This window comes from Equus przewalskii, chromosome 12 (genome assembly GCF_037783145.1).
Source record: "Equus przewalskii isolate Varuska chromosome 12, EquPr2, whole genome shotgun sequence".
Taxonomy (NCBI): Eukaryota; Metazoa; Chordata; class Mammalia; order Perissodactyla; family Equidae; genus Equus; species Equus przewalskii.
Window position 1 is genome coordinate 39,711,196 of NC_091842.1, and position 14,668 is coordinate 39,725,863.

Sequence of the window (14,668 nt, forward strand, 5' to 3'; positions counted from 1 at the left end):
ATCCGTCCACATATATTCAGATCCATTTTGGCACTTACTGTTCTTTTCACTGTTCTATTTATTTACCCCAAGTTCAAACCATACTGCATTAGAGGAGTTTTGTTTTGTTTTTAGTAATTTTAATGTCTGGAAAGGCAGGTATTCTTTATTTTTTAAAAATCTTTGGTGCCACACAGTTTCGACACTAGTCTCTTTATAACATTTTAAGCCACGGGTAAGTGAGTCACCTACAGTTAGCATTAAGAAAAGGCATTCATTTCTATTTTTACTTTCGTCATCCCGCCAGAGACTGGCGTTTCATAGAGGAATAATGTAATCCCTGCCCTTGGGCAGTCCCAATCCTGATCAGTGCCTCACTGGAGAATGAACCGAGTATGGGAACAATACAGAGAAAAAGACGCTGTTAGGCGTCGGTGAGAGGCTGAAACTGAGGACGGAAACGGAGATGGTCGGAGGACGACCAGGGTTTCTTATAAAAGAAGATGGCCGGTCCAGACCGCAGCATAGAAGCTGGCAAGCAGAGGAGGGGAGGGTCGCCGGCTCTAACCTACGGGCCGCTACTGTCGTAAGGGACGGCTCTAACAGGACCCACGACCAGGCAGAGGTCTAGAACCACCCACTGGCAACCTCCGCAGTCCTGTAACCCACCCCAGACGCGGCAGCGGAAACTGCTGCAGCCTCCGTAAACCTTCCGGTCCCAAAGACAATCCGCTTCCGGTCGAGCCTAGGCCCTGCCCCGCCTCAACCGCCGCGCCTAGTGGTCTCCCATTGGCTGTTTGGAGCCGAACTACATTTCCCAGCAGGCCCTGAAGTTTGACAGTTCGTACCTGGAGTGGTGCCAGCCCGTCATGGAGGACTGGAGGCTGCCTTCTGCTTTCCATCTCCCAGGTAGAACCACAGAGAGAGCGGCTGCCGTCAGCCTAGCCTCCCTCCGGCCCTGAGAGCTCCGCCGGCCGGCCTCGAGCCTCGCCTTCTCAAGCGCAGACTGCCCGCTCCGAGTGGGGAGACCAGGCTTCCGCACCGGAAACGGGGCACCGGGCGTGACGTCACGGCAGCCAAGGCGTTCGGCCTCCCAGAAGGCACCGCGTCCTCGCCGTCCTCCCTAACTGACGGCGGCGCACACCAATAGTCGCTCGCAGCCTGTGAGGACGCTGGGAAGGGCGAGGGGAGGGCTTGGCTTCTCGCGCCTAGTTTCCTGGTCGCTCCCCGAGCCGGGTCTCTGGGCCATCCTCAGCGAGCGCCCAGGGGCGACAGGGCCCCCGAGAGGTGAGGGGCTCCGCGAGGGCGGGAACCAGGCTGAGGTGGCCTCTGGGGAGCGGAGCGTGGTCTGTTGCCGGGGGAGCCTGGCCAGATAGGGATCCGGGAATGCGCCCCAGGCAGTGCCGCCGGGGCGCGGTAAAGGTGCCCCTTGGCCGGTGGGAGAGTCTCCAGAGTGGGCCTGGCCTGGTGGGATGTTCCCTGCCGCTCTCAACAGCGCATTGACGGCAGAACAGAGTCAGCAGGCCTTGTGTGGTCACCTCATGCGGCCTTGAGTTTGCTCTTTGAGCCATCAACTGCTCTCTGAAGGGCATCCGAGAGACTTGCGGTCCAAGGGGCGCAGTACGGCCAGAGTCAGTGGCCAGGCTGACTTCTAAGCAGATACCCTCGGTGTTGGACCCCAGATTTCATGTCTTCTAGCCCATTTCTCTTTCCACCCGCCTAAGTTAAAACACTCTTCCCAGTGGTGTTTGCACTTCATATTTCTGGGAGGCTGGTCCTTTGTCTTCTGCCGACTGCCTGCGCTCCCTTCCGTTTGGCCCTTGAGGTTTGTACATTCTTTGGCTTTCGTTCTCAGGATCTTCCTTTCAGGCCGTGCTAAGAGTATCTGGTTCAGGGACCTTACTTTTCAGTTATGAGTTTCCTACCTCAGCTTATCTTTCCATTCTGATTTAGATCTCATGTGGTCTCACTACCCAAGCCACCTATGGGAGGGCAGCCATGCCCTGCCTGATCTTGTGGCTAACCCATGGTTTCTCTCATCTGCAGCTTGGTTATCTCCACAGATTTCCTTCAGTAAGAAGTGGCTCTCGAAGCTCTGCTGAAACAAGTGTGGTGTGTGATCTCAAGGTGTGATGGCTGCAAAAGTGGTTCCTATGCCCCCAAAGCCAAAGCGGTCTTTTATTTTGAGAGTTCCTCCAGACTCCAAGCTGGGCCAAGACCTACTTCGAGATGCTACTAGTGGGCCCAAGACCATCCACCAGCTGGTTCTGGAGCACTTCCTTACCTTCTTGCCCAAGCCAAGCATGGTCCAGCCCAGTCAGAAAGTCAAGGAGACCTTGGTTATTATGAAGGATGTGAGCTCAGACCTTCAGAACAGAGGTAAGAAGGAGGTGCTGTTTCACTAGAAGAGAAAGGAATGGTACTGGGGGCTGAGATAGACTTCCATGTTAGTAATGGTTCAGGATGGTAGATAATTGCAAAAAGGAGTTGATTCTAATAGGTCAACAAGTTGGGGAGAGGGAGTGTTTTTTCTCAAGCTGGAGCTTGTGCGGTTTGCTGGGTGTGTGTAAGGCCATAGAATAAACAGTGCGCATCTTTTCGGTAGTGTCAGTTTTACACAAACATTTGCAGGGCAGGGCATATATCTTTTTAGGATAAGGAAATGTAAGTAAATTATTGAATTGACTTCAGTTTATGTGGAATTTTGGAAATTTTGTGTTTGCTGTGGGTATCTTCAGACTATCTTCTCCTAACCTTCTCTCTAGTAGTAATGGGAATAGTAAAAGGTGCTTAGGGAAATCATTCTTTTAATAATGAGGAGACCCCATATAGGTTTGAGACCCTGTGGTTTATGGCTTGATCTCTCACTGGACTCACAGGAGCAGAAAAAGCCATCAGTTTCCTGCAGAAGGAATGAAGACATTCTGGTCTAAAGGTGTGGGTAGAGTCTCCATAGTAGAGTCACTGACTTTTCCATTAACTGCAGCTTCCTCTTTCCCCAGTGCAACCTCATCCCTTAGTGAAGCTTCTGCCCAGAGAAGGAATCCGGCAGAAACAGGAGACGGTGTCTCTGTGTTTAAAAGATAAGCCTGAGGTGGGTTCAGTTTTCCCGTTCACTGTTTGAGTGCACCTCCTTCTCTGCTCTTGCAGCCCTCCCTCTCAGCCACCTTGTATTAAAACACACTATTGGGAGTCAGCAAGGAGAGTGGGCTTGTTCATCACTGCCTCCTTGGATGTTTGTCCTCTGCTTTTCCTTTAGCTCCTCTCTGAGCCTGGCTTTCTTGTCTGTGCTCCACGGCATGGAACTTACAGATCCCTTTTGCCATCCCTACCTTGATCTTGGGTCTAAGTCTTTCTTACCAGTAGGGCTGTCAAGCAGCTTCTGTTATTAAGAGGAGTGGGACGTGTTGCTCTTTTAGGAGCTGATGGTCTTTGAGGATTTGAATGTATTTCACTCCCAAGAAGAATGTGTGAACCTGGATCCTGTCCAACAGCCCACCTCAGAGAAGGAAGGAGACAGTGTTGGGGAGATGATGCTACTCGGTAAGAAAATCAAGTCCCTCGTGTGTTCAGATTGAATGCTATGTTCTTCTGCTTCATCTCAGACTTTTTCAAGACATTATTCACACCACCTAAGCACATGTACACACACACGTTTAATTTTTGTTTTATCCCCTCTGGCAGAGCCTGCTCCAGCTGGGGGTAGTCATTTTCCCTGTATCTTGAGGGCTGCAAGGGTAGAGTGGGGGGAACTTCTCTTGGTAAGCAAACCTGTGGCTAATGTAGTAATATCAAACATTCAAACAGAAAATGCAGGCACACTGTTTCTGAATCCATTTTGTGGATTCAGTGCTATTCTCCCGGTAGGTATATTTTAAATTAGCGCTTTCATTGGACACATGACTAACTCTTTAAGTCTTTTGTTTCCTTGATGTTCAATAGCTATGAAGCCTACAAGCCTAAGTGAATTCCAACAGTGGAATACACTGTTGATGGAAATAATATCTAGTACTTATTAAGCACTTGCATGCCATTATGTGCTAGGCACTAGTCTAAGTACTTTGCATGCATGTATCATCTTATGTCACTCTCACAATAGTACTGTGGGGTAAGGAATTATTGCTATTTTATAGGTGATGTAACTGAAGCAGAGAAAAGTTAAGAAATTTGCTAACGGTCATACATCAGTAGGTAGTGGAGCAGGGATTTGGATTTAGACTCAGGGAATCTAACAGAAGAGTTTGCAGTCTTGGCCCAGAGCTATACTGCCTCCTTGCTGCATTTCTCATAATTTTGTCAGAGAATTTCCTATATGGTTGGTGAATGGGGCCTTCTTCATGTGTACTCATTTCCCAGTAATGGTTAACAAGTGCCCTCAGTACTAATATGAACTTATCTTGCAGCAGCTTCTCTCTAAGCTGCTTAGAGATGCTTCAGTTTTTCTCTAGAAATATGCTGCTACCCCAGAGTCAGGAGCCCTCAAAAATCATTTTGCTGAGTGCCTAATACTTTTTACCTTGCCATCAGGGCTGTTTGCTTCTGAGGCTGAAGTGGAGCAAAGAGTAGATTTTGTGAGTTGCCTGGAGTGACAAATGTCCATAATGACTATTGAACTCTATAGTTGTCTTACACCGTATGGTCAGGGTTGTGGTACATAATGGGCATGGTTGATTTCCCATAGATTATTCTATGTAATGTTTTATTTATTTTAGGGAAAAGTATAAGCAGATCAGATTTTTTACGCTGAGTCTTGAGCAAAGCTAGCCATTTGTTTTGGGTGACTGGTTGGTGGGTATGTTGCCAACTCCAGGACCACTTTGGCCATGAACCTTGAGACCTAATCCTCACCCTTCCCTTGCCCATACCCAGAAGCTGATGATTTAAGCCTAGAGTCATTCACCAACATTTAATAAATGCTACTTGTTTTTTCATCTGGCAGGGCTGGGTTCTGGAGTTGATATTCAGTGTGTTAAAAAGATACATAATGCTCCATTCCTACCCTCCAGGAGCTTCCAATTTGTTTTGTAAGATAAGTCATTCACATAAAGAGATAAGCAGTGTGAAACGTATAGCTCTAAAAAGCTATGACAAGGTCAAGGCAGGATTTAGACACAGGAGCAGAGTTTGGAAGAAGATGGATTTGATTTTAGATGAGATTGGATCCATGGCAGGAAATATGAGATTATCCTCTGAGCACTTGGCCTTTGGGGATTGGAGGTCACATGTAAGGACATAGAGATTTGGGGGTCATAAGCATAGAGCTGATAGTTGAAATAGTAACATTTGGTCAGTTTGCAAAGGGGAAAGTATAAAGGAATGAACCTCGTAGGGACAGAAATAAAAGGAGAGCCCTTGACAGAGGAGGACAGAATGTGTCTCAGTCCAAGTGAACCACGTGAAAACAACTGAAAATGTAGAACACTTAAACAAATCCTCAGTGAGATAGTTGTTATGGTTATGCCTGCCCTCTACTGTGGTAAGAGAATATGCCTTCTCAAGATGGATGCAAATTGACCACATACTATGCGACAAAGACACGTAGATTCCAAAAAGTAGAGATAATACCAAGGGATCTATCACAATGCAGTACAGCGAGAAATTAATAAATCAGAAAAAAAGTTCGTTCCACCTCGACATTTTAAAACTGTTAAGTAACCTTGGGTCAAGGGGAAAATACAAATTAAAATTGCATAATTTTTCTAGAAAACACTATATATCAGAATCTATGATTTAACCTAAAGTGGTACTCAGAAGAAAATTCGTGGCTGAAAAAACATGTTGAAAACATATTCATTAATTTAGAAAAATGAAAGTAATTAAACCTCTGACTCAAAGTTAGGAAAACAACAAGGTAAAGGAAAGCAAAGTATTAACAAATACATAACTAGAAGTCAATAAGTTAAAAATAGAAACAACAGAGGGACTAATAAATAGATTTTTCCATATAGGAAATTGAAATTGTCAAAAAACTAGCCCCCTCCCCAAGAAAAGGGACCAGTCTCTGTCACAGAAAGTTCTTGTAAATCTTTAAAAATTAGACAGTTCAAATGCTATGAAAACTTCCAGAGTATACAAAAAGAAGGAAAACTTCCACCAAATTCTTTTAATGAAATTAGTGTAACAAAGATACCATAACCTGATAAAAACTGCCATGACCAAATAAGATTCCAGGAATGCAAAAATGATTGAATAATAGTCTATTAATATAATCCATCTTAAAATAAAAACAAAACTCCTATAATCATTTTCATATTTATTGATAGATATTTAACAAAATACAAACCCCTTCATAAGAACACTTAACAAAATAGTAATTAATGGATATTTCCTTAACTTATCCTTTCAGCCAGCATCGTCTTTAACAGGAAACACTTGGAGGCATTCCCCCTAAAATGAGGAATGCAGCAGTGAAGCCCAGTGTCACTACTAATATTTAATATTGTGTTTCAGGTATTAGCCAGTGCAGTTAAATGAGAAAGAAATTATTTCTATAAGAATTTAAGAGAAAGATAAAATTACATCTATTTACATATGATATAATGCAAAATTTCCCCTGGAACTAGACAATCTGATCTCATATTCAAATGGAAAAATAAATATGAGTAACTAGGAAAATGGAGAAGAGCAGTGGGGTGGGAAGGGTTCTAGTATATCAGCTGTGAAAGGAACCTCTAAAGCTGTCTTCGGGGCTGGCCCCATGGCCGAGTGGTTAAGTTCACGCGCTCTGCTGCAGGTGGCCCAGTGTTTCATTGGTTCAAATCCTGGGCACGGACATGGCACTGCTCATCAAACCACACTGAGGCAGTGTCCCACATGCCACAACTAGAAGGACCCACAATGAAGAATATACAACTATGTACTGGGGGGCTTTGGGGAGAAAAAGGAAAAAAATAAAGGCTTTAAAAAAAAAAAAGCTGATGCTGTAATAATTGGCTTAAAGCTGTCTTAGGAAAACTTGTGGTATCGGCATGTGATCAGACAGACCAATGAGATGGAATAAGAAGTCCCAAAATAGTCTCAAATACACAGGAGGATTTAGTTTATGATCAAGTTAGAATTTCCAATCAGCAAGGTAAAAAGGGACTTCTTTTTTTTTTTTTTTTTTTTTTGCTGAGGAAGATTAGCCCTGAGCTAACATCAGTGCCCATCTTCCTCTACTTTATATGTGGGACACCTGCCACAGCATGGCTTGCCAAGCAGTGCGTGGGTCCACACTGGAATCCGAACTGGCAAACCCCAAGCTGCCAAAGTGGAAGATGCAAACTTAACGGCTGTGCCACCAAGCCAGCCCCCATTCTTCCTCTTTCTTTGCTTGAGGAAGATTAGCCCTCTGCTAATATCTGTGCTAGTCTTCCTGTATTTTGTATGTGGGTTGCTGCCACAGCATGGCTGACAAGTAGTGTAGGTCCACGCTCGGGATCTGAACCCAGGCTGCAAAAGTGGAGCACATGGAACTTAACTACTATTCCATGGGGCTGGCCCCTGAAAAGGGACTTTTTGTTAAAAGGTGTTGGGACAACTCAGTAGCCATTTGATGAATCATACCTTACTTTGCACACCAAGTAAAACTCCAGATGGATCAAAGATTTTAAGTATTAAAAAAATAAATAAAATAAAAGCACAATTAGAGAATATGAGTGGATTCTTTTTTTAGATTTTTATTTTTCCTTTTTCTCCCCAAAGCCCCCCCGGTACATAGTTGTATATTCTTTTAGTCGTGGGTCCTTCTAGTTGTGGCATATGGGATGCCGCCTCAGCATGGCTTGATGAGCGGTGCCATGTTGGCAGCCAGGATCCGAACCAGCAAAACCCTGGGCCACCAAAGCGGAGCACTTGAACTTAATCACTCAGCCCTGGAGCTGGCCCCTGGGTCCCCTTTTTTTATAACCATGGGATAGGAAGGTTTTTCTAATTAAGACTCAAAAGTCTAGAAGTTTTGAAAGAAAAGATATATTGAATACATCAAAATAAAAAAATTCTGTATGGCAAAATAAAAAATATATAAGCAAATAAAATGCAATAAATGGGAAATATTTACAACTCATATCAGACAAAAGCCTAATCTTCCTAATTTATAAAGAGCACCTAGAAATAGGGAAGAGAAAGAGCAACAGATTCACTTGGGAATACAAATTACCCTTAAACACATGAAAAGATGTCCAGCCCTACTTACAATTAGAAATGCAGATTAAGGGGCCAGCCTGGTGGCGCAGCGGTTGAGTTTGCACGTTCTGCTTCTCGGCAGCCTGGGGTTTACTGGTTCGGATGCCGGGTGTGGACATGGCACCACTTGGCAAAAGCCGTGCTGTGATAGGTGTCCCACCTATATAGTGGAGGAGAATGGGCATGGATGTTGGCTTGGGGCCAGTCTGCCTTGGCAAGAAGAGGAGGATTGGTAGTAGTTGGCTCAAGGCTAGTCTTCCTCCAAAAAAAAAAAAAAAATGCAGATTAAACCTCTACTGACTTACCATTTTTTTTTAACCTGTCAGATTATGGGAATCAGAAACTTACACTGGTGGTGAGGTAGTTAGGAGACAGTCTGTTGCTGGTGGGCATGCAGCATGGTATAGTCCCTCCATCTGGGAATCTGTAATTACCCATGTTACAGATGTGTTTACCCTTTGATCCAGCAGTCCCACCTCTGGGAATCTGACATACAGATAATAGCCATGGCACACATTCAAAATAATGTACAAACAAGGTTATTCATCGTGATATTCTTTGTAAAAAACACAAGGATGAAAACAGTCTGTGTGTGTCGGCAGGGGACTGGTGGAATATGGTGTGTCCATGTATCATACCATGATAATCTCTGTGCACTGGAATATAGCGATTGAAATGAAGTAAGTAGCAGAAATATACACAGTATACTACCTTTTATATAAGAAAGGGGAGAAAAAGGAAATGTATTGTCTAAAGAAACAACAGAAGAATAAAAAGAGACTACTGGCATACCTCAGAAATATTGAGGGTTTGGTTCCAGACCACCACAATAAACCGAATATTGCAATAAAGCAAGTCATGAATTTTTTGGTTTCCAAATGCATATAAAATTCATTTATACTGTAAATACAGTCAGATTCAAAAATTTTTAAAAAGGTAGAAATGGATATTCTGGCTGGTTTTACCAACATTAGACATGTTTCAAACAATAACACAGTGTGATACTGAATTCCAAATGTATTGGAGTTAACCATAAAAATAAATCATAAAAGAATGGCCAAAAAACAGAGTAGAAATTTATCAGATTTTGAAAGACTGGTATTTTTTTTCTGGTTTCAAGTTATAGAGTTATAGAGGAAGACTTCAATTAAAAAATATTTACCTCGGGGCTGGCCCAGCGGTGTAGTGGTTAAGTTTGCACACTCTGCTTTGGCAGCCCTGGGTTCATGGGTTCAGATCCTGGGTGCAGACCTACACACTGTTCATCAAGCCATGCTGTGGTGGTGTCCCACATATTAAATAGAGGAAGATTGGCACAGATGTTAGCTCAGGGCCAATCTTCCTCACCAACAAAGTAAAATTAAAAAATTAAAAAAATATTTACGTCAGTAGTGACTGACAAAGAGAATAAGATTTGGAATATATGAGATTTCTTTAAATTTATAAAAGTCCCACCCAATAGATAAAATTACTAGTTTGAAATAAAGTGCAAAATAAAGCTACAATGAGAAACCATTTTGTATCTACTAAATATTTTTAAATTTTATCTAATGCTGGCAAGATTAGTTAAAATTGATATCCACATGTTGATGGTTGTATTGAAATTGGTACATCTTCTTTGGAAAGCAGTGTGGCAGTTCATATCAAGAGCTGTGGGGGCTGGCCCTGTGGCCGAGTGGTTAAGTTCGTGTGCTCTGCTTCAGTGGCCCAGGGTTTCACCAATTTGGATCCTGGGCACGGATGTGGCACCACTCATCAGGCCATGCTGAGGTGGCATCCTACATGCTACAATTAGAAGTACCCACAACTAAAATATGCAACTATGTACTGGGGGGATCTGGGGAGAAAAAGCAGAAAAAAAAGAAGACTGGCAACAGTTGTTAGCTCAGGTGCCAATCTTAAAAAAAAAAGGCGTAATAAAAATTGGCATATTCTTTGACCCAGCATTTTCATTATCCTAAGAGAATAATTGAAATGGATAATTACAAAGAAAAACTCCATTGGTGTGAAACTGCTAAATACAGCAGAAATTCACATTCCAGCTTCAAGATCAGCCAGATATCTAAGTGGTTGATTTAACTCTTTATTTTCAGTAAGTTGTCCAGAGTATAGGGGTCCCTTGTCACCCCACCTGTTCACAGCATACTTTTTTTCCACTTTGTTACCTAGTCGTTATAATCTGTTATTTCACTCACTTTTTTTGGTAGTATAATATAAATACAGAAAAGTCTACAAATCATAAGTGTAGGGCTCACCTTTTAACAAAATATACACATCTGAAACTGCCACCCAAAATTGACTATTCCTAGCACCCCAGAAATCCCTCTTGTGCCCCCTGCACAGCCACTACTCCTCTTCTTCCCCCAAAAAGACCACCATTGACTTCTACCATAGTTTCATTTTATCAGTTGTAGTAATCACTTTAATCCCCAAATAGTAATCCATTTGTGAATATGGTATGCCTTGTTTTTGGTCATTTGAATTGTTTCTGGTTTTTCACTATATAGAATATTGTAGTATTATCTAATGCTATACTATTATAATATTTAATGTAGTGAAAACCTGGAAGTAACTCATCTTACTGTTCACTTACTGGCCTCCTAAAGATTATGACCAGTATCCTTGGTACTCTTTAGTATTTATGTTCTGCAACACCTAGTGCTTAGCTCAGTGCTCTATACAGAATATAAGGTCAGTATGAACTTGGTGAGGGACTAATTTGTGCCTATTCAGAAAACAAACATGAAGTCTTTCAGTCCCATTCATTTCATTTTTTAAAAAAGTCAAAAGACTGTGTGCTTACATTGTGGGGTATGGAAAGATTTATCAGTCATGTATTCCACCCTTAATAAGAGTGGAAGAGGAGTGGTGATGGCAGTTATTTGCTGGTCCTCAGATTTCTGACTTTCAAGGTTATTGTTTCATGAGAAATCTGACTTGTTTTTTCCCACCTGGTGTCATATCCCTCAAAAGTTATTAAATGCTCTCTGTTTTCAGCAGTCAATGACAGTAATCCTGAGAGTGAAGATTTTCAGAAGGAACCTGTAGAGAATAAAAATCATACAGAACAGTTTTCAGATTGTGATAAAATGGATTGTTCCATGGTCTCTGAGCAACTTCCAGATTGCCATAAAGAAGAAAGACTAAATACATCCATTCCAAAGGAAAGGAAAATGAGAAATCTTTTAGTTACCATTGAAAATGATACTCCACTAGAAGAACTCTCAAAATATGTGGATATCAATGTTACTGCACTTACCCGAAATCGAAGAACACGAAGATGGTACACTTGTCCACTGTGTGGAAAACAGTTTAATGAAAGTTCTTACCTTATTTCCCACCAGAGGACTCACACTGGAGAAAAACCCTATGACTGTAGTCACTGTGGGAAAAGCTTCAATCATAAAACAAACCTTAATAAACATGAGCGAATCCATACAGGAGAGAAACCTTATTCGTGTTCTCAATGTGGGAAAAACTTTCGTCAGAATTCTCATCGGAGTCGCCATGAAGGAATCCATATAAGGGAGAAGATATTTAAGTGTCCGGAGTGTGGGAAAACCTTCCCAGGGAATGAAGAATTTGTGCTTCATCTGCAGAGTCATGAGGCTGAGAGGCCATATGGTTGCAGAAAATGTGGGAGAAGATTTGGTCGGCTGTCAAACTGTACCCGGCACGAAAAAACCCACTCAGCTTGTAAGACCCGAAAGCAGAAGTGTGATCGGGAAAGGTCTGATGGTCCTACCTCAACCTGAAATGTTTCGTAAGGAATTCGGAATTCCCAGGCTGTCTGAAAAGATAGAAATATGTGAAAACCTCATTATAGCCAAATTTGGATAAATGCCCATTTTGGCTAAAACCTCAAATTTTTAGAAAATTCACAAAGAAGAAACACATCCTCAAGGGCTATACCTCAGTTAGCAGCCAGGCTTTTTGGACTAAGGAGCTTTCTTTTGTGAACTTACACAACAGTGTATAGGTCACAAATCCCTTTCGGGGGAAAGGCTTTGAATGTGAGTCTGGAGGCTGCTTACTTGCAAGGTGAACAGAGTGACTTGTGTACTGAAAGTATGTCCATTTTTCTCCCAAATAGGAATTCACACCTGAGAAAAGAGAAATAATGCCAAGGTCCTTATCTGGGACTGTGTTCCCCTGAAAGAACCAAACTACTGATAGGTTAAGCCAACAGCTTCTATTAGCAATTCATATAACCCTCTAAGAACATCCTGTTAAAGCTTGAGTGTTGAAAGGGATTGTTTACTTTGGAATATAGAAGAATACAGCAATTGAATGTCAAAGACTTACTCTGTCATTTGTATGTGATCTAAACTAACAATTTCAGTAATATTTGCAATTTGTGGTGAAAAGTGACTATTTTACAGAAATCCTTTTCAGAACATAATTTAAAAATGTCTACTCTTCTTACTGTATTTTGTTCAGCTATAATGGCTCAAACAGCTCTCTCATGCCTTTTCCTTGCTGAAAGAAGTTTGGATTGCTCAGGCCTGGCCACCCAGCCCCACTACTAGAAAAGCTCTTCAGAATCTTGGCCCTCTGCTGAGCCAAGAAGACACCTGCTAGGAAGGAAACTCAAAGAGCCTGAAGAGGAGGAGAAAGAGGTTGGCTTGGCTCCATGGCTGGTCAATAACCTTACCACATACTTCATTCCCCTCTAAGCAGTTATCAGACCTTTGGCAATGGGTGGTCACTACCTCACAAGCAGAGTGTTTTATTTTTAGAAATTATGTCTCCAGTGGCTAGCTCACATTGCCCCTCAAGAGACAGGATTCCAGTGTCTTCATTGTGGTGGATATTTGTTCTCTTTGGCCTCCAGATAGCCAGACTTTCCTGACTTGTCTGCCTGGAGGCAAGGCCAGCGGTGCCTTCATGGGACCGATCCTGTGGTGTGTGATTTTAAGGATTCTTGGTCAGTTTTGCCCTTTTTAGGTTGCCCAAAGTTTTACATGAGTATTTTGATTGGAATAGGTTGATCCTATAAACTATTTGGGAAAGATTGTTCACTTTAAAAATGTTGTTTCCCATCAAGGAACATGCCTTTCCATTTATTACAGTATTATATTCCTGAGTAAATTTTTCTAATTTTCTTCATGAAAGTTCTATACAATTTTGTTATTGTAAATAGTTTTTTTCATTATATTTTTCTAGTTGGTTATTGCTCTTACATAGGAAAGTTATTTTTAATTATGTATTTGTGAAACTAGCCACATCACTGAATGTTCTTAATTTTCAATAATTTCTCAATTCTGTTATAATTTGTGGTTTAAAATTATATCATCTACAAATAATAGTTTTGTTTCTTTTTTTCTGCCTGTTGCAATTTTTTTGTTATTTTAAACATATAGTTCTAAGCTTTGTTTTGGTACAAAGCATACTAAAAGAAGGACATTTTATGATACAGTTCAGTCCTGAGTCCTAATTAAAAACAACAACAGAAAACCACTTTAAAGGCCACAGAGAAACTTTCCTTTATCAGCTGTATTTCAAGCCTATGGTATCCTTTAAAACTAGGGACCAAACTGGCTGCCAACAGCGTTATTCTCTTATTCCTCCAGAAGTCTTGCCAAGGTCCACCTGGGCAGAGGAGCCATCTGCACACCTAGAAAATGTAAAGGCTGAGCCACTTGCCTGGCAGTGACTGGAGAGGGTGGGGGGTCCCTGGCGCAAAATGATCCTGTTTCCTGCTCAACTTTTGGGCTACACAGTCCCCAAGGCGTGTGGGTAGGTGATGCTCCCATGACCTAAGCCACCTTCCCACACCTGGGAGGTGCCCTCCATGGCATAGGATGCAGTGTACACAAGAGCCTGAGGACCCCCAGTCAGGGTTGTCAGACCTGCTGTCCCCAGAGAGTGGGGTCTGGGCCCGTCGACTTCTCGGCCCCTGATCCCCAGACCCTGGAGGGGCAACAAAGGAGGGCCCTTTGCCCCTGCCCAGGGACTCAGGGCCAGTATGCCCAGGGTCCACCACTTCCAAATGCGAGAGCACAGGGAAGCTGTTAGATGACGACTAAGTGCTCAGTAAGGAGCCTGATGCCAGTTAATGAAAAAAAGCAAACACAACAAATGGGTTTCCAGTTAGAAAATGAGAAGGACCAAAGATCCGATTCCAACACCAACTACAAGTTGAAGGCACGTATCCCCTAAAGGCGGGCACCAGGCCCTGGGTTGTAAAGGGGAGCAACACACCCACGGAGTTTTGTTGAGGGGGTTGGGGGGAAAAATTCAGTAAATCTCAAAAACATGTATGCAGCTACACACTGTGACAAGTGCTAGGAAGGAAAAGGATTCTATGAGAGTGTTACAGGTGGATTTCCCAGAGAGGACTTTGGGGAAGTGGCATTTAAACTGAGACCAGAAAGATGAGATAGGGGAGGAAGTGGACAGCGTGAGGGAATGTTCCAATAACAAGAAGACAGGGACAGATACTTTTTAGATAAAGATACATGAGTGGTTAAAAGAAATAGGAATATTCAGCCTTACTAGTAATCTTAAGAGTTATAAATTGAAA

The 14,668-nt window shown here is 42.5% G+C and overlaps 1 protein-coding gene across 11 annotated transcripts in view; it reads left to right on the top strand.

Annotated features, from left to right (window-relative positions):
* The first annotated feature begins 770 nt into the window (after positions 1-770).
* The window catches only part of ZNF200 (zinc finger protein 200), a 70,545-nt gene continuing 56,647 nt past the window's right edge, over positions 771-14,668 (top strand). For 2 of the 11 annotated variants that reach the window (XR_011524571.1, XR_011524572.1), the window contains exons 1-4: positions 1,085-1,266; positions 2,026-2,358; positions 2,982-3,073; positions 3,399-3,522. Coding sequence is in view for 8 of the 11 variants with exons in the window: in XM_008521123.2 (XP_008519345.1) it covers positions 2,112-2,358; positions 2,982-3,073; positions 3,399-3,522; positions 11,140-11,897 (1,221 nt within the window). In the remaining 3 variants the exon portion in view is untranslated. Of the gene's footprint in view, positions 1,805-2,025; positions 2,359-2,981; positions 3,074-3,398; positions 3,523-11,139; positions 13,449-14,668 lie in introns of those variants that run through there. The other 9 variants (XM_008521129.2, XM_008521123.2, XM_008521126.2 and 6 more) reach the window with 9 other exon arrangements.